At 50.7% G+C, this 26577-nt stretch overlaps 7 protein-coding genes across 8 annotated transcripts; 4 read left to right on the forward strand and 3 right to left on the reverse strand.

The window, feature by feature from the left end:
- Positions 1-7693: 7693 nt before the first annotated feature.
- LOC117184874 (protein phosphatase inhibitor 2-like) lies at positions 7694-8741 on the reverse strand. Its single transcript, XM_033383969.1, has one exon. It carries the CDS (start codon positions 8626-8628, stop codon positions 7783-7785), a length of 846 nt encoding a protein of 281 aa, XP_033239860.1. The 5' UTR covers positions 8629-8741; the 3' UTR covers positions 7694-7782.
- A 925-nt stretch (positions 8742-9666) lies between these two features.
- Positions 9667-10198, forward strand: LOC117184688 (uncharacterized). Of its 2 annotated transcripts, none has more exons than XM_033383304.1 (2): positions 9667-9929; positions 9982-10198. In XM_033383304.1, exons 1-2 carry the CDS (start codon positions 9778-9780, stop codon positions 10187-10189), a joined length of 360 nt encoding a protein of 119 aa, XP_033239195.1. In that variant the 5' UTR covers positions 9667-9777; the 3' UTR covers positions 10190-10198. The 2 variants fall into 2 exon arrangements, with proteins under 2 accessions (XP_033239195.1, XP_033239196.1); XM_033383305.1 differs by having other exon boundaries at positions 9999-10198.
- Positions 10199-12665: 2467 nt separating this feature from the next.
- LOC6900954 (protein phosphatase inhibitor 2-like) lies at positions 12666-13511 on the reverse strand. Its single transcript, XM_002134619.2, has one exon. It carries the CDS (start codon positions 13509-13511, stop codon positions 12666-12668), a length of 846 nt encoding a protein of 281 aa, XP_002134655.2.
- Positions 13512-14398: 887 nt separating this feature from the next.
- LOC26532853 (uncharacterized) lies at positions 14399-15837 on the forward strand. Its single transcript, XM_015186939.2, has 2 exons — positions 14399-14812; positions 14865-15837. The coding sequence occupies exons 1-2, from the start codon at positions 14529-14531 to the stop codon at positions 15070-15072; spliced, it is 492 nt and encodes a 163-aa protein (XP_015042425.2). The 5' UTR covers positions 14399-14528; the 3' UTR covers positions 15073-15837.
- Positions 15838-17548: 1711 nt separating this feature from the next.
- On the reverse strand, positions 17549-18394 carry LOC6900953 (protein phosphatase inhibitor 2-like). Its single transcript, XM_002134618.3, has one exon. It carries the CDS (start codon positions 18392-18394, stop codon positions 17549-17551), a length of 846 nt encoding a protein of 281 aa, XP_002134654.2.
- Positions 18395-20381: 1987 nt separating this feature from the next.
- Ldh (Lactate dehydrogenase) lies at positions 20382-23544 on the forward strand. Its single transcript, XM_001354187.4, has 4 exons — positions 20382-20537; positions 22305-22684; positions 22761-23216; positions 23281-23544. Exons 2-4 carry the CDS (start codon positions 22307-22309, stop codon positions 23443-23445), a joined length of 999 nt encoding a protein of 332 aa, XP_001354223.1. The 5' UTR covers positions 20382-20537; positions 22305-22306; the 3' UTR covers positions 23446-23544.
- A 910-nt stretch (positions 23545-24454) lies between these two features.
- Positions 24455-25895, forward strand: LOC4814155 (phospholipase A1 member A). Its single transcript, XM_001354186.4, has 3 exons — positions 24455-24668; positions 24735-25447; positions 25524-25895. The coding sequence occupies exons 1-3, from the start codon at positions 24470-24472 to the stop codon at positions 25791-25793; spliced, it is 1182 nt and encodes a 393-aa protein (XP_001354222.4). The 5' UTR covers positions 24455-24469; the 3' UTR covers positions 25794-25895.
- The last annotated feature ends 682 nt before the right edge of the window (positions 25896-26577 follow it).

Genomic DNA, 26577 nt, shown 5'->3' on the forward strand with positions numbered 1-26577 from the left:
CTGACTGCGTATCGGGTATAAGTGTAGAGTTGCGGTCGCAGCAGCAACACCCAATGGTCCCCCTCGCTAAATTTCAGTAGGAAGCCATCGCCAGCCGACTGCTGAAACCCTCCCTTTTGGTGCTGGACTGAGACTCTCCCAGAAGGCTCCTGCTCCTCCCGCCTGGAGGCCTGGAGGCTTTGCTCAGGGCGCAGGATCGTCGGTGGCCCAGTCCGGCTTTGGACTTGGACTTGGACTTGCTCCGGCCTTCGGGGTCGTCGAGAGTCCCACCTTTGGGGAAGCCCCAACGTCTCCGCAGCACCAGCCGTCGGAGCCCCAGGGACACTGGCACTGGACACAGGCGGCAACATCTTCGATTCCTTGGGTGGACAGATATCTGGCTTATCCTTTGATAGATAGATAGATAGATAGACAGATAGATAGATGGATGGGTCTTGGTCTGTTCGGAGCTCTTGCTGCTCAGCTCTGACGTCCTCCGATCTCCTGGAGGAGCCACTATTCGAAGATCTAATTAGCAGAAGCATCCATCTGCTGTGTTTCATTTCGGCCGCTCCTTGTGGGGAAACCTCCTTCAACGAGGTTGGAGATCAGCAGCAAATGCCATGAAGAAAGCAGGCTGTAGATCTGACAGAAAGCCGGTGAAAGAGACGGCGGTGAAAGACGATGAAAGAGGCTAAGGATCTAGCCAAGAAAGCTCAACGACGAACGGAGGCTCGAGATTGGATTTGCTGGAAAACTTTCGATTTCACCTGACCGACTGGACGACTGGGCGACTTGGCGACTGGCACTGGCACTGGCTCTTAGCCTGGCTCTCAGCCTGGCTCTTAGCCTGGCTCTGAATCTGTATCTTTCGATGGGGTTTCCATTGGCAATTCAATTAAAAGTCCCAGCTAAATGTCGAAATGTTATCGAAGTCGACAAAAACAAACTCCTTTTTGTTGTTGTTGTTGTTGTTGCTGTTGTTGTTGTAGCAATTGCAAAAATTGAAACTCCACAAAACTCGATCGCTGTTTGGGCTTTCTGGTTCGATTTGTGCCTCAATTTCTGCCTCATGCTGAGCTCAAAATGAATGTCGTGGCTAAAAGTGAAGCTGGTCTTAGCCAAAAGCCATAGCCACCAACCCGTGGTGGTGTTGTTGTTGTTGTTGTTGTTGTTGTTGTTGTTGGTAGTTGCCTCTAATATGACATATCTACTAATAACAACGGATTGAGTGCATCTGTATCTGTATCTGTATCTGTATGGCTGTATCTGTATCTGTATAGCTGTATAGCTGTGTGTCTCTGCCCCAGACTTGGTCTGCCAGTATAAGGGCTCGTTTCCCATTCACTTATGGATTCGCGAGTCACAGAGAGGCCCCAAAGAGGCAAAAGTGGGGCCACAGCCAAGCCAGGCCAGGCCACGAGTCGCGCCGCGCCGCGTCGAGTGCATTGGTGAAAAGTCATAAGGCAGCAGAAAAGTACAACAACAAAACTGTTGAAGAAAACCCACTAGGTAGTAGGAACGAAAAACCCACGATATCACTATACAAAGCAGTGATTCGACTGCAAAATACCCTGTAGGAGAACTGCAACTGCAAGAACTTCAACAACTTCCCCAACAATTTCAGAGGGCAGCCCCCAAGAGACGATTTCCGGGACATAGAAGCCCATCTTTATCCGGAAAGATGTCGAAATTAATTTCCATCTTTAGGTAGAAATTATCTTTCGAGTCTTGTGTCTGCCTTGTAGACTCGGAATACTCGGAAATCCCAAATCGCTGGCCTTTCGATGGGTTTCAATCAGCTTTCAACTCCATTCTATTTCCATTTCCATTCCTTTCGAATACCCTGTAATAATATGCTTGTAAAAATGGTTTATTTTGGTTCAAATTGTCGTCGGTTAATGGCATAGAAAAATGTCAAGCAAAAACAAAACCAAAAAAAGGTTTGCCCAACGATTCATTTTTTGTGTTTCGTTTCGAAGAGTTTTTTATATGAAATATGAGTAATGTGGATGTGTGTGTGTGTGTGTGTGTGTGTACGGGGGGCGGTGGCGACATTTGCTTGTAAATGATTCACAGAACTAATAATCGAATCGAATATATTCCGTCGAGTATTCCCCAAATTGAATTAAAAGTCAATGGAGCGTAAAAGATATGTTACGCTGGTGTCTCGAGGGGGATCTCCCCCCCTCCCCCTCTCCACACCCTTCAGGGAGGGAGGGGCCTAAGCAATGGGGCCCAATCGATGCATCGATGAGCCGCACATTAATTTCATTATTCCAAAATACAACACGGGGCAGCAGATCTTTTCAATGGGGAATCCGCTCTAATGGGATATTAAAGCCACAAAAGCCTGAAGAGCCTCCTTTGGCTTAAACGCACTATAAAAAAAAAGCGAAGAGAAACGAAAAAACGGACGGGACGGGACGGCTGGAGGCCGCCTCTCAAAGAAGTCCCCAAAGCGGGGGGGGGGGGAGGGACAGGGGACAGGGGACAGGGAAAAGGCACAAACAAGTGCCCATAAAATATAATAAAAGGAAGTGCTTAAAACTTGCAACAACAAGAAGACAAGAACAGAAGGAGCGCAGCAGCAGCGGCAGAGGAAGGAGGCAGAGGAAGGAGGCTGCAGGCGGGTGGGGGGAGGCAGTGTGGCAAGTACATTGCCAGGAGATTCATGAGAAGAGAGAGAGAGGAGTACGATGGCAGAGCGACAGAGGGACAGAGGACTCTTTTCCTTTTGCATAGTTTGGTGTCTAAATTTATTACCCGCGATCTAACACGATTTCTCGCACTTGTACCTTACAATAATCATTATATGCACAGCATACACACACACACACACACACACACACACACACACACACAGATGCGCGGGGCAGTTGGGGAGCAAAGAAAATTACATGCGCCAAAGCCTTTTTTGCATATTTGGCATCCAGCAGAAGAAAAAGAAAAAGAAAAAAAGGCACCAACAACAATTTAAATTGATGCCAACGGATCGAGAGTCGAAGAGGGAGATACCCTGGAATGAATACAATGCAGGGAGCCCAGGATTATGCCTAGAGACGGCCTCCAAACGAGCCCCTTGGCAGGCGGCCCTCCGAGGCACAGCTGGCTGGCCAAGGCCAACGATTCTCCGACTCGAGCAATACTTTGCTATAAGAAACCGTCCCGTAGTGTTTCCGATTCAAGACACTTGCCAGTCGAAATCGCATCCCCCCACGGATGCTTCAAATCTTCAAAATATCGATTCTCCTGGTGGTGGCCAAAAGCATGATACCCTGTTTTCTGTTTCCCTGTGAAGGGTATATAGAAAACGTAACAAGTGCAACGACAGCGACAACGAAAGCTTGGGAAACTGGTCTGCTGCTCGGCTCCTCTGCTGCTCTGTGCCCTGGGATCTGTGTGTGGAATCTGGGGATGGGATGGGAAGGGGATGCCTCATGCCTCATGCCTCATGCCCCCTCTGTACGAGTATGTGTGTGTGTGTAGATATAGTTTATGTATTATATAATTTGGTGGACGCTGTGCTGAGATTCAGCCACCGCCACCGCCATCGCTGGCGCTGCAGCAGCTCTAATGAGGCAGAGGAGTCGGAGTCGTCTCCAAGTGCAAATATGCAGGGTATTCCAAAGCGATGGGGTATGCCAGATAGCGAGCGGCAAGGGGGCCAGAGGCAGAGGCACAGCTGATAACGAGATTAAGGAATGAGGCAATGATTAATTGCCATGCGGTGCAGCGTCCAGGCAGCGTCGTTTGTGCAACATCTTCATGCAGCCTGCCAGCCAGCCAGTGAATCAATTATAGGGTATTCTACGAGTCGACAAGTCTTTGGGCCTTCGAATCTCGATAATAACCAAATACTATACCATAATAATACTAAATACTAAATACAAAAAACTGGATACACCGAAACATACTCGAATTATCGATCAGGATCCAGCCGTGCGCAATTCGGCCAGTTCTCCGGGTTTATGCAGCCCGTGCCCGTGCCCGTGCCCGTGCTCTTTGAGTTTCTCCACCAACTGGTTGTGGAGCTGAAGATGGGCCAGATGGCCAGCCGGAAGCCACACACATGGATCGCATGCTCTATGCCCTGGAGATTTTCTGCGAGAACCTCGAGGAATGCCAGGATTATGCCAAGTCTGCACATAATTTTAGTCCTGATTGTACGTCTTTTTTATGTCTCGTGCATGTGATGAAACTTCGAAATCCTTTCCTCAGCTTCCTAGACGTTTATCGACGGATGAACAGAGATCAAAGTTCAGGCGAAATGTTGATAGGGATTGCCATGGGAGTGGCTTTGACTCAAGAAACAGGAAGAGGGCAAACCCTGGCCCCATTACCAATAATAGATATCTGAGTTTTATACGAAATTTCCGCCAGAGCAACAGGACCTCAACATTGGACCTCAAGCCGCAGGATGTGATACGACAGGCGGCCAAGGCCTGGCGCCGACTTGCAGCAGCAACTCCCAACGGCCTCCTCGCTCAAAGAGTTTTGGGTACGAAGAACTGTACGACGTATACAAAGCTCTCCAACAGATGAGCTGCTGGAAGCCGTCCCCATCCTTGGCGTTCAATGGCAAGTCTACTCGTAGATACATTGACGATTTGGGGCGGTATTTCTAGTATTTCTAGTATTTTTGTATTTAAATTTAGTTTCTGTCTTTCAGCTGCCATCCACACTTGTCAGATGGGCATCAGGTGCGGGTCCTGCCAGAAACATCATTGTCCTGCCTTGTGGATGCATCTGGAAGAAGTGCATATACCCTGCTACCCTATAACTACCCTATAACTACCTGAAATAGCAATCAACAGAGCCTGCAGCAGAAACAAGAGCTACAAAGGCGTCTTGTCTACAAAATATTTTGCGTTTCTGCGGCTGGGAGCTGCCCCAAAAGCACGGGGTACATCGTACTCGAATTTATATGTGTTTAGTATAAAGAAAATACAGGCTGGAGATTACAATCGCTTGTAATAAATACCTTAAGTATCGCATATATCAGTAACCCAAGGACGTGGATCGTAAGTCAGGCCCCGGCTTCGAGCCCGAACATTATTATTAAGCGGAGAAACCGAGCGGAGCAGTAGCCACCGCCACAAGATGTGGCAGACGCAGACGGAGATGCAGACGTCGACGAAGGCGGGGACTCCACTCACCGAACGACGGACATCCGTCGCAGGGGCAGGCAGCGGGGATCGGGGAGCAGGCAGCAGACAGCAGGCTCTTGACTTACGTGCAACAATTTAACAACTTAATTATTGCTAAACTACGCGAGCAACAACCTGCAACCTGCAGCAGCACGAAAGAGGGAGCAGGGAGCAGGGAGAGGGAGACCGGCACCAAACTCTATCCATAAATAAAACACCAGTGCGTATGAGTAATAAGAGCAGAAATAATAAGGCTGTTGGCTGCCACAAAAGATTGCAAGACTGCGATATGCCCCCAAAAGATGATCATCCCCGGGAACGATGGAGAGAGCGAAAATAGAAACAACAACTGGAGGCGGCTGCTCCTGCCTCCTGCCTCCTCCTCCTCCTCCTCCTGGGCTTCCTTGTCATTGAGTAATCTATCGACAGGTTGGCCATTTAGTCCCCCCCCCCCACTCCCGAGGGAACGTCGCGTCGTACGAGTCGGGGAGTGTGTGTAAATTAGCATAAAAACGCAATTTTTGAATATTAATGTGCAGCGGCAGTGGCGACATCTTCCCCCCATTCCATCCCCAGCCCCAGCCCCCGCCCAGAGTCGCTGTGCCACCGATTGCGTGCCACTTGGCTTACACGATGCTGCTCTCCTGCTGCTGCTCTTATTCTTGTCACACATCTCCAGTTTTCCAGCTGCTGCTGCTGCTGCTGCAGCACTCATTGCCACGGCCGCTAATCAGATTCCCCCGCATTGATAACACCCCCTGGCAATGGTGCCACCGATGCCACCGATGCCACTGCCACTGGGCTACGAGAGTTGCAGGTTGCACTATCGGTTTCTGGCCGCATCTCTCACTCCGTTTCGAGTGGCACTGCTGGCACGCATATGGCTCTGGTTTTAGTTCTGGCTTCTGGCTGCTGGCTGCTAGCTGCTGGCTGCTGGCTCCTGGCTTCTGGAGATACATGAGAAATGTATCCGTATCTCCGGGAATGCATCAAATATGCCTTTGCCGTTGCGTAATATGGGAAGCTGCCAATGAAATCTCCAAAAGATTGTCAGAAATTGTAACCAAAAATGGACCAAGCCGTGCCAGGGACCAGAAGAGCATCTTCCATTGGAAGAGGGCTGCGACAGGAGCTCCCGCATCTGGTGGGGGCAGGGAGAGGCATTCGATTTCGACTACCCCACTGGGTACCGTTTTACTTCTCTCCTTCTCCCCCTTTTGACAGCCGTCAAAAGTCAAGCCGAACATCTGTTGCAACAGCTGATTTTGAGCTATTGAATGCCTTTATAGGGGTGACCCGAATAGTCGCGTGTTTAAACGATAAAAATGAGATTTTGAATGAGTTTAGGACCGGTTTCTCGACTTCTGGTTATAGTATGATATAGTTGACCGATTCTAATGTTACACGTAGAGTGGATGTGGCCGTTTCGCCCACTGTGCAGCATCCCGCAGCAGATCTAGGCGCCTACAGGGGCAGAATACTATGAAATATACTATATAGGGTATGAGTCTGGCAAAGGGGCTCTGACATTACACTTGGCTAACTTTCTGCGAAGAGAGAAGGAGATTGCCTGAATGACTGAAGCACGATTTGTGGCAAAATTGGATCTTAGGAGTTTAACAATCGACTATCTCTGTCGCAGCGCTACAATGCTTTCAGCTCTCGCATACAATGAATCTCTCGTTCCCACTGCATGCTCTTCCCATAGGAATACCTCTTTTGCAGGAATCATTTGAACACTTCCACTTTGGAATGGGAACTGCCGATCGACAGTTTGGTCCCTCCCCATCCTGAGGAAGTAGGTAAGTAGGTTCTCCTAATCATCCAGAGTTGTCCAAACCGGAAAAGATATGACGCAGTTATAGGGCAGTAAAATCAATAACTGCAAATACAAAAATATCCACATTTCTCTTGATGCCAATCTGTCTCCCAACAATAGGCACAAGACTCAAGAAGACTCCCGATCACAAGAACCCGCGGCACGTCCAGAACGGACGATAGATGGCGGACAAGCAAAACCATTTAACATAGAATTAACATAACATGACCGTTCAGTATTAACATTCGACATGTAATAAGTAATGTCACATCTGCTCAACTACATAAGGGAGCGCCACTGCGCCGCCATGTAGATGACTACGACATGTCCATGTAGCTGCACAGCGCCGCTCCAAGCATTTGCTACATTTTGGAAGTGTTGCAGCCGCCCTTTTTCGATTGCTAGCCGGATATGACGTCACTTGCCATACTTTTGGTGGGGCAGAACCTTAAAATTCAGAAAAACCATCCAAATTATCCATAAAAGGCGTTTATTTAAGAGTGGATTCTGGGCGAAAGACAGATGGAATCATCTGTCATGTGTTGACAGGAAAGGTAAACACTTTTCTACGAAAAAAAATTAAGTTAATGATAATCCGCTTACGTTGAACATCGATGGGTCGATGGATCGATGGATCGCCTACACATTCTAGAGAACGAAGAAGCTAAAAATGTGGACAAGTTTAGATAAAATATTGAATGGCACACGCTTTTCGCATCTTCAAAAAATAAAACAAAACCTTGCCTCTGATTTTACAATGTGATGATTCATTTCTGCAAGTAACATAATAATTTTAACAAATCAAGCGAAAGGCCAACCATCTTTGACATCTCTTTATAATGTGCCTGCTGATGGACTCTTCGTCGGTTTGCCTTTGGGACCAGCCACGAAAGAGGCATTTGGCACACGGACCTGCTTGCCGTCCGAAAACTCCTCGCCCATCGATGGAACGCTGCGCATATAGCCGAGCGAGGCAATGTGGAGAGCCTCGTCGGTCTCGGCGGTTAACGGGCGGTTGGTCTGGGCCGTCAACTGCTGGTAGCACGGGTGGCTGGGATCAAGGACCGGCTCTGGGTCGATCCTGTACCCGCCTTCATTGGACTCGGCGTGGGCCAAGGAGTGCGAGCTGGGTTGCTCTGGGTCCAGTAGCTGGTGCTCTTCCTCCATCACGGTGTCGTGCGTGGCCCGTGTCGGGCCGGTCTCGTCCACGCCAGAACTTGGCTCGCACTTGCAGGTCGGCTCTGAGGGGAACATATCACCGAACTCCTCGGCAATCAGGCGACGGGCCAGCGGTACCGAGAAGTACTCCTTGTAGTGCAGCTTGCGGCGGCGCTCGAACTCAATGCGCCGCACCTTCTCCTCCACGGACTCGGGGAAGTCCTCATCGTCCGACGAGTCATCGGAGTCCTCCTCTATGCCAAAGCAGGGCGTCGCCGACTGCGAGGTTAAGCGCAGTTTCTCCATCAGTTCGGCGGTGTCCAGCTTCTTTGGCAATTCATCCTCGAACACGAACGGGGTCTTCGGCTCGTCAATGATCATGTGTCCGTAGGTTTTGCCTTCCGGATGGAAGGTCGCCAGCACGTTTAGTTCGTCGAACTTGGCCGTCTTCTGGTCTGCTGGCTTCTGCGGTGCCTCGTTGCTGCCGCCCTTCAGTATACCCTTTAAGTCGTCAGAGTTCATTGTGCGTTTGTGGAGAATGTTTGTCGCTTGTGAAATAAATTATTATTGTGCTATCTGATATTTTGTATTGTTTCGCTACGAGTGCTGCTGTACAACTGCTTGTTTTACTCGAATAGGCGACCTACTGGAAGGTGACAGGACAACAACGGCTTGCTTCCTTGCTGGCTTTCTTCCTTTTTTTCTTTCTTAAATTTCGAGTAATTTCTGTACTTTTGACTTTGTTTTCTAAACAAACTTCTCAATTCCCACATATCTCAGCCTCGGCTTACAGGTTTCTGCCTTGGGAAGTGCTTTTCAGAGTATTCCCTTAGAATTTCAACGCATCCCAGTGCAATACTGGACGACCTATTGCACCAGATGAACGAAAAGAACAACATGACCACCAAGAAGATGATGTCGCCCATGAAGGAGCTGCAACTGGAGGTCAGGTGCCTGTTGAAGAAGAGAAGGCAGCTACGGGGGAATGGCAATGCCACTGGCACACCGCAGGACCCCCACCCAGACCCCACAAAACCCAGAGTGGCCAAGGGACTCAGACAACACCAGGACTCCGCAGGAACGGACCAACACCCCGGGACAAGGAGGACGGCGTGCACGGTAAGCACAAACTACCGACGCCAGCCGACAAGAGGCGACCAAGAAGCCGTCGAGCGGCGAACTTCTCCTCAGGATGCAACAACCGTCTGATCCTGCCTGGACTTGACCTCTGACCCAGTAGTCTTAGAAGGCAAACCAGGCAGTAATATCTACCCTAGCAGTCGTGAAGCCCATCCAGCAGATAGTGGCGGACGAAGTGCTCGATGTAGACGGCTGCGACTTGGGGCAAGTACCGAGCAGCACCGGGGATGCGAAGAGTGTATGGTGCCCGCAGGTGGCCACACAGAAGTCCCAGCCCGCCCTCGCCCAGACGCTCCTGGGTTGTGTGCCGCATGCGACGACGTATTATGCCGATTACTACTACTGCTACAAGTGTATGGCCTAAGGACAGGAACAGGCTGTGGAGAGGCCCCTCTCCACATGCAGAACCATTGCAAGACCCCCCCAAGTGTCTTCAGTGCGTGGGCAACAACGGAGATACTCGCTCAACAGCTCCCTTGGTCCTCAGTCGCAGCCGTCCGCAGAACAAGACGGCCATTTCCCAGCTTATTGATGGGTAAGCTACTCCATCTTAACCTCAACCACTGCCGTACTGCCCAGGACTTGATGACACACACGGTTCTGAAGCAGCAGATCAACGTAGTGCTGCTCAGTGGGCCCTACAAGGGGACAAATCTGTGGAAGCGATCACATAGAGCATCCAGGTTGGGCTATATGTATATTTGGTAGTCACATCTTTGTATAGCTACTATATAGGGCCTCGCTTCACGCAGCACGAATATCAGGCGATCATCAGAGATCACAGATCCCCGGTCATAACAGCGGGGGACTTCAACGCCTGGGCCACGACTTGGGCACGCCCCGTGGAACAGCGCTCCTGGACGAATTCACAAGCCTGAACGTCTGTCTCCTGAACATAGGAAGCATCCCGACGTACAACAATGCGGGCCGGGAGTCATCATAGACCTCACCTTTGCAAGCATGGTGACGGACATCTCGCCATTAGGAATGAAACAAGGGTGCAACAAAGTGTCATTCAAGGCCAACTGGAAAGCCCTAAGAGACGCCATCAGAAGGAAACCCGCAAGGTCCTAAGCGACCACAGAAGCACCCAAGACGCGGCTCCAGCTACCGGAAGCGACAAATGCAACGTAGCGGTCGGAAGTATAACATCCTGGCTCGCAATGAATGGTCTGTCCTTGCCTTCACTACCTAGGGGTATTTGAAGAGTCCTCCCTCTCCTAACCAGTAAAGGTTTCTTCGCGACTACCACAGGGCAGCCACCTAGACCCCTTACTCTTCACACTCTTTATCAATGACTTGCCTTCGGTATTAACATACTCTCGAATACTTATGTATGCGGGTGATGCTAAGCTCTGTGTCCAGTATAAGGACATTTCATTACATTCCCGCTTGTAATCCGATCTCAACAACTTTCAGTCGTGGTGTTGTGCAAACTTGTTGCACCTCAATGGCTCGAAATGCAAAGCTATGACATTTCACCGTTCTAGCCCCTTGTTGGCTCCCTATACCCTATGTGGTGCTTCTCTTGGGAAAATTACCCTGGTGGATGATCTTGGTGTTATGTTAGATGCCAAGCTAAAGTTTTCTGAACACATTTCTACCATGGTAAAAAAGGCCATGCGCGTGCTTGGATTTATTAAGAGGTGGTCAAAGAAATTGGACGACCCCTATATAACAAAGACTCACTACACCTCGCTAGTTCCTGTGTATGGTGCCCGCAGTACAAAGTACACCAGGACCGTATAGAATCAGTACAGAAAAGCTTTTTACTCTTTGCTCTGCGGGGCCTTAACTGGGATGCGGGTGGGAGACTCCCATCTTACTCTAGCAGACTGCCATTAGTAAACGTCCCATCCTTAGTTGACAGTAGAAAAATGCTTGGTGTGACTTTTGTGCACAACTTGATCAGGGTTGACACAGACAGCCCTGTTGGGATCTGTTCCTATTAGACTCACTGGAATTTTGATACCGTTGTTCCTTCCTCTTTGTATATCGAATTATTCCTTTCATGAACCGTTTAGGGTCTTATGCTCGGATTATAATTCCGTCTACCATATTATATCCACCACTGATTCTCTTCCTCTTATTAAGTTACTAATCCTCACCAACCTTTCTAGTAATTATTAATTGTAGTGGTATTTGTATTTGCATTTGTATTTGTACGGGTGCGGTTCGGCTACGCGCCGCGCGTCACGCGGCAGCGCCCCTCGGTCGGTTGGGCGGGAGGAGGGCTGCGTTTTGCCTGGCATCCGCGGGCCACTTGACGGGCCACTTGACGGTGCAGTAATTGCATCGCCTCTTGTAAGATCCAATCATTGCCTGTCAACGTCCCAGATAGTGCTAGACCAGAGGCCTACTTTCAAGGCACACCTCGAGTACGCATGCGCGAAGGCAGCAAAGCAACGGCGGCCATTAGCAGGATGGTGGCCAACACAGGATGTCGACGACCTTCATAGTCCTACATGGATCAGTCGTGTGAGCACCAGCAATGAGGCGCCGTCATACAGCACAGACAGCAGAGGCGCATACAGACGCTGTGCCCTCAGGGTTGCATGCTGGTCGAACGGCTAAGCGGCAGAATGGCATGACGGTTCACGATGGGACAAAGCCGAGAAGGGAAGATGAAGGAAAATAGACGAGCCCAGGAGTAAACGCAGACACCCTCACCGAACGGATGATAGCCGACGAGCAGACGTGGCACGTGGCTGCCAATATGGCAGCAAGCGTCATCAAGGAGCCGAGCCAAGGAGCGAAGCCGGGAAGACCCCACACTCCGCACCACGAAGTAATACCTCCCCACAACATCCCGTTATTTACGTTCGACATGTAATAAGTAATGTCACATCTGCTCAACTACATAAGGGAGCGCCACTGCGCCACTGCGCCGCCATGTAGATGACTACGACATGTCCATGTAGCTGCACAGCGCCGCTCCAAGCATTTGCTACATTTTGGAAGTGTTGCAGCCGCCCTTTTTCGATTGCTAGCCGGATATGACGTCACTTGCCATACTTTTGGTGGGGCAGAACCTTAAAATTCAGAAAAACCATCCAAATTATCCATAAAAGGCGTTTATTTAAGAGTGGATTCTGGGCGAAAGACAGATGGAATCATCTGTCATGTGTTGACAGGAAAGGTAAACACTTTTCTACGAAAAAAAATTAAGTTAATGATAATCCGCTTACGTTGAACATCGATGGGTCGATGGATCGATGGATCGCCTACACATTCTAGAGAACGAAGAAGCTAAAAATGTGGACAAGTTTAGATAAAATATTGAATGGCACACGCTTTTCGCATCTTCAAAAAATAAAACAAAACCTTGCCTCTGATTTTACAATGTGATGATTCATTTCTGCAAGTAACATAATAATTTTAACAAATCAAGCGAAAGGCCAACCATCTTTGACATCTCTTTATAATGTGCCTGCTGATGGACTCTTCGTCGGTTTGCCTTTGGGACCAGCCACGAAAGAGGCATTTGGCACACGGACCTGCTTGCCGTCCGAAAACTCCTCGCCCATCGATGGAACGCTGCGCATATAGCCGAGCGAGGCAATGTGGAGAGCCTCGTCGGTCTCGGCGGTTAACGGGCGGTTGGTCTGGGCCGTCAACTGCTGGTAGCACGGGTGGCTGGGATCAAGGACCGGCTCTGGGTCGATCCTGTACCCGCCTTCATTGGACTCGGCGTGGGCCAAGGAGTGCGAGCTGGGTTGCTCTGGGTCCAGTAGCTGGTGCTCTTCCTCCATCACGGTGTCGTGCGTGGCCCGTGTCGGGCCGGTCTCGTCCACGCCAGAACTTGGCTCGCACTTGCAGGTCGGCTCTGAGGGGAACATATCACCGAACTCCTCGGCAATCAGGCGACGGGCCAGCGGTACCGAGAAGTACTCCTTGTAGTGCAGCTTGCGGCGGCGCTCGAACTCAATGCGCCGCACCTTCTCCTCCACGGACTCGGGGAAGTCCTCATCGTCCGACGAGTCATCGGAGTCCTCCTCTATGCCAAAGCAGGGCGTCGCCGACTGCGAGGTTAAGCGCAGTTTCTCCATCAGTTCGGCGGTGTCCAGCTTCTTTGGCAATTCATCCTCGAACACGAACGGGGTCTTCGGCTCGTCAATGATCATGTGTCCGTAGGTTTTGCCTTCCGGATGGAAGGTCGCCAGCACGTTTAGTTCGTCGAACTTGGCCGTCTTCTGGTCTGCTGGCTTCTGCGGTGCCTCGTTGCTGCCGCCCTTCAGTATACCCTTTAAGTCGTCAGAGTTCATTGTGCGTTTGTGGAGAATGTTTGTCGCTTGTGAAATAAATTATTATTGTGCTATCTGATATTTTGTATTGTTTCGCTACGAGTGCTGCTGTACAACTGCTTGTTTTACTCGAATAGGCGACCTACTGGAAGGTGACAGGACAACAACGGCTTGCTTCCTTGCTGGCTTTCTTCCTTTTTTTCTTTCTTAAATTTCGAGTAATTTCTGTACTTTTGACTTTGTTTTCTAAACAAACTTCTCAATTCCCACATATCTCAGCCTCGGCTTACAGGTTTCTGCCTTGGGAAGTGCTTTTCAGAGTATTCCCTTAGAATTTCAACGCATCCCAGTGCAATACTGGACGACCTATTGCACCAGATGAACGAAAAGAACAACATGACCACCAAGAAGATGATGTCGCCCATGAAGGAGCTGCAACTGGAGGTCAGGTGCCTGTTGAAGAAGAGAAGGCAGCTACGGGGGAATGGCAATGCCACTGGCACACCGCAGGACCCCCACCCAGACCCCACAAAACCCAGAGTGGCCAAGGGACTCAGACAACACCAGGACTCCGCAGGAACGGACCAACACCCCGGGACAAGGAGGACGGCGTGCACGGTAAGCACAAACTACCGACGCCAGCCGACAAGAGGCGACCAAGAAGCCGTCGAGCGGCGAACTTCTCCTCAGGATGCAACAACCGTCTGATCCTGCCTGGACTTGACCTCTGACCCAGTAGTCTTAGAAGGCAAACCAGGCAGTAATATCTACCCTAGCAGTCGTGAAGCCCATCCAGCAGATAGTGGCGGACGAAGTGCTCGATGTAGACGGCTGCGACTTGGGGCAAGTACCGAGCAGCACCGGGGATGCGAAGAGTGTATGGTGCCCGCAGGTGGCCACACAGAAGTCCCAGCCCGCCCTCGCCCAGACGCTCCTGGGTTGTGTGCCGCATGCGACGACGTATTATGCCGATTACTACTACTGCTACAAGTGTATGGCCTAAGGACAGGAACAGGCTGTGGAGAGGCCCCTCTCCACATGCAGAACCAATGCAAGACCCCCCCAAGTGTCTTCAGTGCGTGGGCAACAACGGAGATACTCGCTCAACAGCTCCCTTGGTCCTCAGTCGCAGCCGTCCGCAGAACAAGACGGCCATTTCCCAGCTTATTGATGGGTAAGCTACTCCATCTTAACCTCAACCACTGCCGTACTGCCCAGGACTTGATGACACACACGGTTCTGAAGCAGCAGATCAACGTAGTGCTGCTCAGTGGGCCCTACAAGGGGACAAATCTGTGGAAGCGATCACATAGAGCATCCAGGTTGGGCTATATGTATATTTGGTAGTCACATCTTTGTATAGCTACTATATAGGGCCTCGCTTCACGCAGCACGAATATCAGGCGATCATCAGAGATCACAGATCCCCGGTCATAACAGCGGGGGACTTCAACGCCTGGGCCACGACTTGGGCACGCCCCGTGGAACAGCGCTCCTGGACGAATTCACAAGCCTGAACGTCTGTCTCCTGAACATAGGAAGCATCCCGACGTACAACAATGCGGGCCGGGAGTCATCATAGACCTCACCTTTGCAAGCACGGTGACGGACATCTCGCCATTAGGAATGAAACAAGGGTGCAACAAAGTGTCATTCAAGGCCAACTGGAAAGCCCTAAGAGACGCCATCAGAAGGAAACCCGCAAGGTCCTAAGCGACCACAGAAGCACCCAAGACGCGGCTCCAGCTACCGGAAGCGACAAATGCAACGTAGCGGTCGGAAGTATAACATCCTGGCTCGCAATGAATGGTCTGTCCTTGCCTTCACTACCTAGGGGTATTTGAAGAGTCCTCCCTCTCCTAACCAGTAAAGGTTTCTTCGCGACTACCACAGGGCAGCCACCTAGACCCCTTACTCTTCACACTCTTTATCAATGACTTGCCTTCGGTATTAACATACTCTCGAATACTTATGTATGCGGGTGATGCTAAGCTCTGTGTCCAGTATAAGGACATTTCATTACATTCCCGCTTGTAATCCGATCTCAACAACTTTCAGTCGTGGTGTTGTGCAAACTTGTTGCACCTCAATGGCTCGAAATGCAAAGCTATGACATTTCACCGTTCTAGCCCCTTGTTGGCTCCCTATACCCTATGTGGTGCTTCTCTTGGGAAAATTACCCTGGTGGATGATCTTGGTGTTATGTTAGATGCCAAGCTAAAGTTTTCTGAACACATTTCTACCATGGTAAAAAAGGCCATGCGCGTGCTTGGATTTATTAAGAGGTGGTCAAAGAAATTGGACGACCCCTATATAACAAAGACTCACTACACCTCGCTAGTTCCTGTGTATGGTGCCCGCAGTACAAAGTACACCAGGACCGTATAGAATCAGTACAGAAAAGCTTTTTACTCTTTGCTCTGCGGGGCCTTAACTGGGATGCGGGTGGGAGACTCCCATCTTACTCTAGCAGACTGCCATTAGTAAACGTCCCATCCTTAGTTGACGGTAGAAAAATGCTTGGTGTGACTTTTGTGCACAACTTGATCAGGGTTGACACAGACAGCCCTGTTGGGATCTGTTCCTATTAGACTCACTGGAATTTTGATACCGTTGTTCCTTCCTCTTTGTATATCGAATTATTCCTTTCATGAACCGTTTAGGGTCTTATGCTCGGATTATAATTCCGTCTACCATATTATATCCACCACTGATTCTCTTCCTCTTATTAAGTTACTAATCCTCACCAACCTTTCTAGTAATTATTAATTGTAGTGGTATTTGTATTTGCATTTGTATTTGTACGGGTGCGGTTCGGCTACGCGCCGCGCGTCACGCGGCAGCGCCCCTCGGTCGGTTGGGCGGGAGGAGGGCTGCGTTTTGCCTGGCATCCGCGGGCCACTTGACGGGCCACTTGACGGTGCAGTAATTGCATCGCCTCTTGTAAGATCCAATCATTGCCTGTCAACGTCCCAGATAGTGCTAGACCAGAGGCCTACTTTCAAGGCACACCTCGAGTACGCATGCGCGAAGGCAGCAAAGCAACGGCGGCCATTAGCAGGATGGTGGCCAACACAGGATGTCGACGACCTTCATAGTCCTACATGGATCAGTCGTGTGAGCACCAGCAATGAGGCGCCGTCATACAGCACAGACAGCAGAGGCGCATACAGACGCTGTGCCCTCAGGGTTGCATGCTGGTCGAACGGCTAAGCGGCAGAATGGCATGACGGTTCACGATGGGACAAAGCCGAGAAGGGAAGATGAAGGAAAATAGACGAGCCCAGGAGTAAACGCAGACACCCTCACCGAACGGATGATAGCCGACGAGCAGACGTGGCACGTGGCTGCCAATATGGCAGCAAGCGTCATCAAGGAGCCGAGCCAAGGAGCGAAGCCGGGAAGACCCCACACTCCGCACCACGAAGTAATACCTCCCCACAACATCCCGTTATTTACGTTCGACATGTAATAAGTAATGTCACATCTGCTCAACTACATAAGGGAGCGCCACTGCGCCACTGCGCCGCCATGTAGATGACTACGACATGTCCATGTAGCTGCACAGCGCCGCTCCAAGCATTTGCTACATTTTGGAAGTGTTGCAGCCGCCCTTTTTCGATTGCTAGCCGGATATGACGTCACTTGCCATACTTTTGGTGGGGCAGAACCTTAAAATTCAGAAAAACCATCCAAATTATCCATAAAAGGCGTTTATTTAAGAGTGGATTCTGGGCGAAAGACAGATGGAATCATCTGTCATGTGTTGACAGGAAAGGTAAACACTTTTCTACGAAAAAAAATTAAGTTAATGATAATCCGCTTACGTTGAACATCGATGGGTCGATGGATCGATGGATCGCCTACACATTCTAGAGAACGAAGAAGCTAAAAATGTGGACAAGTTTAGATAAAATATTGAATGGCACACGCTTTTCGCATCTTCAAAAAATAAAACAAAACCTTGCCTCTGATTTTACAATGTGATGATTCATTTCTGCAAGTAACATAATAATTTTAACAAATCAAGCGAAAGGCCAACCATCTTTGACATCTCTTTATAATGTGCCTGCTGATGGACTCTTCGTCGGTTTGCCTTTGGGACCAGCCACGAAAGAGGCATTTGGCACACGGACCTGCTTGCCGTCCGAAAACTCCTCGCCCATCGATGGAACGCTGCGCATATAGCCGAGCGAGGCAATGTGGAGAGCCTCGTCGGTCTCGGCGGTTAACGGGCGGTTGGTCTGGGCCGTCAACTGCTGGTAGCACGGGTGGCTGGGATCAAGGACCGGCTCTGGGTCGATCCTGTACCCGCCTTCATTGGACTCGGCGTGGGCCAAGGAGTGCGAGCTGGGTTGCTCTGGGTCCAGTAGCTGGTGCTCTTCCTCCATCACGGTGTCGTGCGTGGCCCGTGTCGGGCCGGTCTCGTCCACGCCAGAACTTGGCTCGCACTTGCAGGTCGGCTCTGAGGGGAACATATCACCGAACTCCTCGGCAATCAGGCGACGGGCCAGCGGTACCGAGAAGTACTCCTTGTAGTGCAGCTTGCGGCGGCGCTCGAACTCAATGCGCCGCACCTTCTCCTCCACGGACTCGGGGAAGTCCTCATCGTCCGACGAGTCATCGGAGTCCTCCTCTATGCCAAAGCAGGGCGTCGCCGACTGCGAGGTTAAGCGCAGTTTCTCCATCAGTTCGGCGGTGTCCAGCTTCTTTGGCAATTCATCCTCGAACACGAACGGGGTCTTCGGCTCGTCAATGATCATGTGTCCGTAGGTTTTGCCTTCCGGATGGAAGGTCGCCAGCACATTTAGTTCGTCGAACTTGGCCGTCTTCTGGTCTGCTGGCTTCTGCGGTGCCTCGTTGCTGCCGCCCTTCAGTATACCCTTTAAGTCGTCAGAGTTCATTGTGCGTTTGTGGAGAATGTTTGTCGCTTGTGAAATAAATTATTATTGTGCTATCTGATATTTTGTATTGTTTCGCTACGAGTGCTGCTGTACAACTGCTTGTTTTACTCGAATAGGCGACCTACTGGAAGGTGACAGGACAACAACGGCTTGCTTCCTTGCTGGCTTTCTTCCTTTTTTTCTTTCTTAAATTTCGAGTAATTTCTGTACTTTTGACTTTGTTTTCTAAACAAACTTCTCAATTGCCACATACTCGTATCTCAGCCTCGGCTTACAGGTTTCTGCCTTGGGAAGTGCTTTTCAGAGTTTCCAGCAGGTACAGGCCCTGCAAGAGTTCAATAAACCCAGAGAACCCAAGCCTACGATTCATTTTGGGGCCACATTTCATCATCGCAGTGGAAGACAACGTCATGGCTTCATTGAGTGTGACCTGTGCACGTCTGGAGGGGGTCTGGGCGGTAGCTCTGGGGTGGAAGGGGGAGGGGAGGAAGTGCATTCGCATTGGCATTGACCCCCACACACACTGCGCCATGGGAAGGTGACCCACTTTCCGAGAGAGAGAGAGAGAGGGAGAGGGAGAGACTTTCGCAACAATCAAACAAAATTGCAGTGGCATCGAATGGGTGGGTGGCAGTGGGTGGTCGGGGGGGGGTGAGCTGAAGTTCATTCGTCAGCTGTTGGTGACGTAGTAAATGAATAAAATCGTGAAATCGAGAAGGGAAAGAGAGGGAGAGAGAGAGACCGGTAGAGCGTAGACTGTAGACTGCAGAGTGAATCATTCGTGCGTGTCCGTGTGTCCGTGTGTTCGTGTGTCCGTGTGTGTGTGCGGCTAGTCACGAACGCCGGCAAAAAACTTGTGCAGCGGGTATTCTCGCACTCTCCTTCTACTCTCTCTCTCTCTATCTCTCTCTCCCTTGCCCTCTCCGGTGGCGAATGGTGGTGAAATGCATGCATTGCCTCTCGGCAGGTAGACGACACGATTTACAGGGTGTTTTCAGAGTCTTAGCACGAGGCATAGACGATGACGTTCGCACACACCCGAGGTCTTCAGATGAAGATGGTATACCCTCTAATCGTGGGATCTTCCTTTTGATACCTCGTCACCTATGGGGCATCTCTTTCCCTTTTTTGGACTTATTCGAGTCCAGGAAATACCCTTTGCCTGGGCTAATCCCCTCTCGTATTTATAGGGCATTGAAAGTGCGGGAAATTCACACTTTTATAAATAAATCGCACGTCTGCCGCCAGCAGCTGTTGGCTAATTTAGTGCCGGTTCTGCAGCCGCCTGACTGGGCTCTTGGCCAAGAACAATTCCATACCTATTGACTGGATCTCTGGCGGGGCACGTGCCCCGACAGCTGAGAGCCCCGAGAGCCCCGAGAGCCCAGCTGTTGTCACGAGGCGACGGCAACGGACACAAACAACCACCGGAAAAAAGATCGTAGGAATCGGAATTGCTCAGAGATCCCGAGATCTCAGTAATTTATGGCTGAGGGAATGAATAAATGAACTCCTACGACAATGATATTCTGTGCTCTGATCCACAATCCACCTCTCAAGTGGCTACCCTCCCCTCCCCTCCTCTCCTCCCACTCCACCCACAGCGGAGCTGCCACGAGCTCCAGGAAAAGCAAAAAAACAACAAATCAAATAAGCCCCAAAAAACGTGAGGCCTATAAATAGCAGCAGCAGCAGCAGCGGCCGAGGAGGAGGAGGAGGAGGAGGAGCAGAGAAGCAGAGCAACCCACTGGCAAAAGGTCACCTTGACTTCGAACATGGCCCAAATGTGGTGGAGCCGAAAATTCTGGAGAGCCAGAGAGCAACCGAAGAGAGCAATGCTCTCACTTTCACCATGCCACTGCGGCGGTTTCGTCATTTCATCCTGCCCCGGCCGCTGCCGCTGCCTCTGCCCACAGCCACCGCGACTGCGGCTGCGACTGCGACTGCGAGAGAGCCTACAAAATCCAGTCGGCGGCGGCGGCAAGCTACAAATTCCATCCGCAGCCCGCATTTGTGGAGCCAACAGTTCGCAACGAACCCGCAAAGTGAACGGAACAAACAGTGTCGACGACCTCAGAGAGCGGTCCGAAAAGTATTTTCCATTTGAAAAAGTGAACCCAAAAAGAACCAAACAAAGCAAAAAGTAAGCTAAAGATACTACAGATAAATACTGGGAGAAGTATGGAGAAATCTGAAGTCTCAAATCTCAGTTGGCTTTTCTTTTTTTTTGACAATTTTTGAAAGTGACTGAAAAAGAATTCCCCCCTTCTTGGCCCATCGAAGGGCGGAAGGAAACGGGGCGGCAGTGTCCCCCCAATGGGGTTTATATATCCCGTTCTATAAGAGCGCCAAAAGAGCGGATCCCTGCCTCATCATCGAAAGTGCATTCAACTTTCGAAACCCTGCCCTCCCCTGCCCACCCCTGCCCTCCACCGCATCCAAGCCTCGCCCTTGGCCTTACACATTTGGCATTTCCCGGACTCGATTGGGTGCCCCCACAGCACCCCCCCTGCCGTCCCCTCCCCTACTCCCACTTTCACTTTCATTCTCATTCGAGAGCATGCGCTGTGCGCCGCCAAACAGCTGTTCGGACGGTGGGGGGGGAGGGGGGGGGGGGTCTTTGACTTTGAAGGAAGGTCATTCGTTCCGTGTATTTCCCGTATTTCGTGTGTAAGAGTGTCCTCCTGCTGCTTGCAACAAGTGATTCCACACTCACATTCCGTCTGTGGATGTTTATTGGAAAATTCGAGCACAAATACATCCCCCCGCCCCCAACCCTCCGCCCATTTTCTATAAATATTTACGAGTTTCCAACGAAAATAAACACGGGATGCTTTCCAATCATTCATCATTATTAAAGATCTCATTTCTAGCATTGCATATCACGGATCGCTATCGCCCTTTCGGAGGGGAAATTGCGCGGGGAAAAACACTCGACACCTGCGACAATATAGTTCTCATTAAAAACGTGCTCGAAATGCATTTACAATCCAGCGAATAATCTTATCGTGCGGGAAAATCTATCTATATGTGGCAAATGTTGCAAAGATACGGGGATGACGCACTATTCCTGTGACGCAAACCCTCCTAAGGTCTGTCCACAGTGGTGGCTTCCCATAGAAACTCTTCCTCCTAGAACCTCCTTTCGTATTCCCAAGTAGCCAATTCCTGGGGCACCCCTTTATACGGAGCTCTTCCCTGAAACACTCTTCTCCATGCGATCCGTACCTTTCTATAGGGTACAATCCCCTGCATTCCTCACACCAGATTCCATTGATATTCCACTGATAATTGGGATTAGCTTCAAGTGCTTTAATTGCCTCGATGCCTCCGATAAGATAAGCCTCTGAGGAAGCAAAATCTTCATCATTCTCGTATCACTAATGAAACGATTAATTGGGAATGGTTTTTCGCAATCTATTTCATTGATAAATCATCCCGTTATCATTCCGATATCATTTTGGTATCAGTTTTCGCTTCATTTGTGAAAATCTGAGCCTCCGATGAGCGGGTCGGGGGCTTCTAATTGAGCACCACGCCCCAGTCCTCCAGTGGGTCTCCAGCGATCAAGTGACAAGACCAGATCCCCCCCTGATTGCTGGCTTTCCCCCCTGCCCAAGCCCCTTCGGTGGTCACAAGTTTTCGGTCTATGAATTTCTATACGAAAAAACCTCGAAAAAGTTGAATTTTTTCGGCAATGTGTTCCCGCGCCAGTTGTTGCGTGTGGCTCTGGCGATGTCGCATTTTTCTCATTAATACGACCTTGGTGGAGGTTAAACAATGCCGCTATGGGAGCGGTACGTGCGTGAAATCTGTGTGAAACAGAGAGAGAGAGAGAGAGAGAGAGAGAGAGAAAAACCAGTGGATAAATTCTAAAGAAAATACCTTCCCTTTTCCCCTTCCCCCACAGCAATGGCCGCCATTAAGGATAGCCTCTTGGCCCAAGTAGCCGAAGTTCTGCCCAGCTCGGGTCACAAGGTCACCGTGGTGGGCATCGGCCAGGTGGGCATGGCCAGCGCCTTCAGCATCCTCGCCCAGGGCGTCTCCAAGGAGGTCTGCCTGATCGACGTCTGCGCGGACAAGCTGCAGGGCGAGCTGATGGACCTGCAGCACGGCTCCAACTTCCTGAAGAACCCCCAGATCACGGCCAGCACCGACTTCGCGGCGTCCGCCAACTCGCGGCTGTGCATCGTGACGGCTGGAGTCCGCCAAAAGGAGGGCGAGTCCCGTCTGTCGCTGGTGCAGCGCAACACCGACATCCTCAAGAACATCATCCCCAAGCTGGTGGAGGTAGGTGCCCCGCGGAGACCCCGCCCCCGCAGGCCTCCTCTCTGAATGTCCCCCTTGCCCTTGCGTCTCCTTGCAGTACAGTCCCGATACCATTCTGCTGATGGTCTCCAACCCCGTGGACATCATGACCTACGTGGCCTGGAAGCTGTCGGGCCTGCCCAAGAACCGCGTCATCGGCAGCGGCACCAACCTGGACTCGTCGCGCTTCCGCTTCCTGATGTCGCAGCGCCTGGGCGTGGCGCCCACCTCCTGCCACGGCTGGATCATCGGGGAGCACGGAGACAGCTCGGTGCCCGTGTGGTCGGGCGTCAACATCGCCGGCGTTCGCCTGCGTGAGCTGAACCCCATTCTGGGCACCGGCGAGGACCCAGAGAAGTGGAACGAGCTCCACAAGCAGGTCGTCGACTCGGCCTACGAGGTCATCAAGCTCAAGGGCTACACCTCGTGGGCCATCGGCCTGAGCACGGCCTCCCTGGCCTCGGCCATTCTGCGGAACACGAGCAGCGTGGCAGCGGTCTCCACCTCAGTGCTGGTAGGTCGTCGCCTGGTCGCCGGGCTCGAACACCCTTCACTCAAGCAATCGTTTCCTTTTCCAGGGCGAACATGGCATCGACAAGGACGTTTTCCTGTCGCTGCCCTGCATCCTGAACGCCAACGGCGTCACCTCCGTCGTCAAGCAGATCCTGACGGCCACCGAAATCGAGCAGCTGCAAAAGTCGGCCACCATCATGGCCGACGTCCAGGCAGGACTCAAGTTCTAGGCGGGGACTAATCCTAGAGGGGGGAGGGCAGGGAAAATCCAGTGAAAATCCCCACAAGAAGCCATCAAGTATTTCCCCGTACCAAATGTGTTTTATTTCTCTTTTTTTTGTTATTTTTTATCTTTCTCATTTGTATTTATTATTTAAACAACAAAAATAATAATAATTAAAAATTTAAGTTGAAAGATTTTTTTTTTATGGAATTTCTACCCCCAAAACCTCCCTCCCTCTCACTACTCCCCCCATTTTCTGTTCTGTAGCTTCTAAGGATCGTATTTTTAAGGCAACTCTCAGGAAACTCTCCTTCTCCCCCCCAGAGAGGGGCGGAGGAGGAGCAGAGAGAGAGAGAGTCTCGACCGAAAACAACCGCCGCTACCTCATTAGCAGAAAATTAGCGTAAATTTGGAAACACACACCAAAAAAACTCGGAATAAAATTCGGGTTCTAGTCGAAAAATTTACAACCACATATGAGAATATATTACAATATAGCCACAAACAAAACATAAACAAAAACAAAAAGGACACAAAGTCGAAGCAAAAGCCAATTCCGGGCGGAATGAGCGCCCGAAACGATGGGCGCTGCTGCAGGACGCGTGTCTGGAACAAAATCTAGTATAAATTATATATGTATCTTACCCTAGAGCACCCTTAGATATGTTGGCATCTCCAAGCACTCGAAAGCATCTGAAAAAGAACAAGATTAAGTAAAAAAGTGAATGAAAAATTTAATCTCGAATAAAGGAAACTTCTGGCACGAACGATCTTTGTTTTCGGTTTTTGAGAGCACGATTCGATGCCGAAAAAAAAGACATAATCAATCATAGATTGGGGCACATATCTCCAAGAGATATATCCACTATCTTAAGGGGTGTTTTTTTCGGCAGACGCTGCCCAGACGTCTCAGACGTGGCGTGGCGGTGGCTGTGGCTGTGGCACGAACTGCCAGATAAGAGAGAGAGAGAGAGAGAGACGATCGATAAGAACGTAGATCTATAAAAGCTCTGGTCGGAGCACCTTCAGCCATGAGAGAAGCCGTGGCCATGGAAACGATCACGTCAAACGCACTGAAGACCCTCCTCGTGGCCGTGGCCGTGCTCCTGCCCTCGATGATGGCCCTTGCGCAGGAGAATAAGCCAAAGACACCTGCAAGTATAGAGACCATCCAGAAGCACAACATTCAGCTGTTGACAGAGCAACTGAATCGCGGGTGGAGAGCCTTCTGTAAGCCAACTCCCCATCTCTTGCCCAGTCCATGTCTAACTTGCCTGCTTTTCCACCGACTCTTAGGCGATGCCCCTGTGGACGAGGGCGTCATGTCTCTGTTCCAGGGCATTAATCCCAGCGATGCGGCACTCCACGTGATGACCGTCACGAATCGGAGCGTGGAGCTGCCCATCAAGTCGATTTCGCAGCTGAGAGACTTCGACATCAGTCCGGAGAGGAAGACCCTCATCTACGTGAATGCCTTCCACACGGCCGACAGCTACTTCAGCGTCCAGGAGCACCTGTCGCTGCTGCAGAACAGCCGGCGGGATCTGAATGTGATTGTCGTGGACTTTGCGAGGGACGTGGCACAGCTCTACTACGCGGTGCGGCATCATCTCTCCGTGCACGGATATGCCATCTACAATGTGCTGAAGGCCCTCAGGGAGGCGGGCATTGCCCCGCAGGACATCACGCTCGCCGGACATTCGGTGGGGGCGAACATCGCCGCCCTGGGCGCACAGCTCTTCGCCAGGGGATCCAAGCAGCTGGTGGGCCAGCTGGTGGCCATCGATCCGGCCACCATGTGCCGCACCACCGATATCCTCGTCAAGCAGGGCGTCGCGGAGCGCGTGGTGGTGCTGCACGGGGAGGGCGATGTCTTTGGGGTGCGTGTGCCCGTGGGGCACATCGACATCTATCCGAATGGCATTGGGTACTTCCCGCGCAGGAAACTGCAGCCCGGCTGCGACTCCAAGATCTGCAGCCACATGTATCCGTTCGTTCTCTTCATGGAGGTATGTTCTGTCTCTCTCTCTCTCTCGCTGGGGTTCCCTCAATGTCCAACTCTTCTCCGCTCTCTTTCTCTGGCAGGCACTCATCGAGGGCGTCATGATCCCCGCCACCAAATGCGAAAGCTGGGCCAAATTCCGGCAGGGCGACTGCCAGTTCCAGAACACCCTCAACATTGGTCTCATTTACCCTTCGACTGCCAGGGGCCTGTACTTTTGCCTCACGCAACCGAACCCCCCCTTCACCTACATGGAGCACGGGCTGCGCTACAAGACGTCGCCGGCGCGTACCCGAGATCCAGAGAAATCCGCAAAGAGCGGAAAGAAGATTACCAAGGGAACCAAGGGTTAATACCGGTGTGGCAAGGGTTAAGCTTAGCTAATTTGTTTTTTTTTTGTTTTTAGTCTTTAGTTTTTGTTTAATAGTTAATTTATTAAAGTATTTTGTTAGTAACGAAAACGTTTACTAGTCCGAAAACTGGACATGCCCAAAAGTATGCTGCACTTTTTGGCGCATGCAATGCGACTGGAATTATTGCGGGTGCCCAAAAGTAGGCTTTGAATTTTTCCCGCGTCTTTGCCGCAGCAAAATGGCGCCAGCCCAAAAGTATGCTTTGCTTTTTTTGAAAATGTTCCCCTGCACTGCCAGATGGTGAAAAATGCAATTAAATTGATTAAATCTGCCCTGAAAAACTAGGACATGAAAGGAACAAGGGAAATTCTGGCTCACCACTGGACCAACCAAACTCCCTTTAGTTGTCCCTCTCTCTTCCATGGTGGAATTATTCGCTTTTCTCTTCTAAATGAGTATTACGCTCCCTCGCTCCATCGCTCTCTCACTCTCTTCGCTGATCTAAAGCCGAAACAGCTGATCAAAGCCACATCCAAAAGCCGACTCTCAGAGCGGCACAGAGTTTGGAAGAGAGAGAGAGCGAGTGCGAGGAGAGAGTGCATTGTATCTCCCTTTGAAGAGGCAGTGGCTGAGTGGCCCCAAAAGGGGTTTTTGGTTTTACCCGAGAAACCCCCCTCTAAAAGCGGACACCCGCCCCTGCCTCTAGACCCACATATACACTCGAAAATTTCAATGGAAGCCGACTGTCTGCCGCTGTCTCTGCCGCATGTCTCTGCCTCTGCTG

This window comes from Drosophila pseudoobscura, chromosome X, assembly GCF_009870125.1.
Source record: "Drosophila pseudoobscura strain MV-25-SWS-2005 chromosome X, UCI_Dpse_MV25, whole genome shotgun sequence".
NCBI lineage: Eukaryota > Metazoa > Arthropoda > Insecta > Diptera > Drosophilidae > Drosophila > Drosophila pseudoobscura.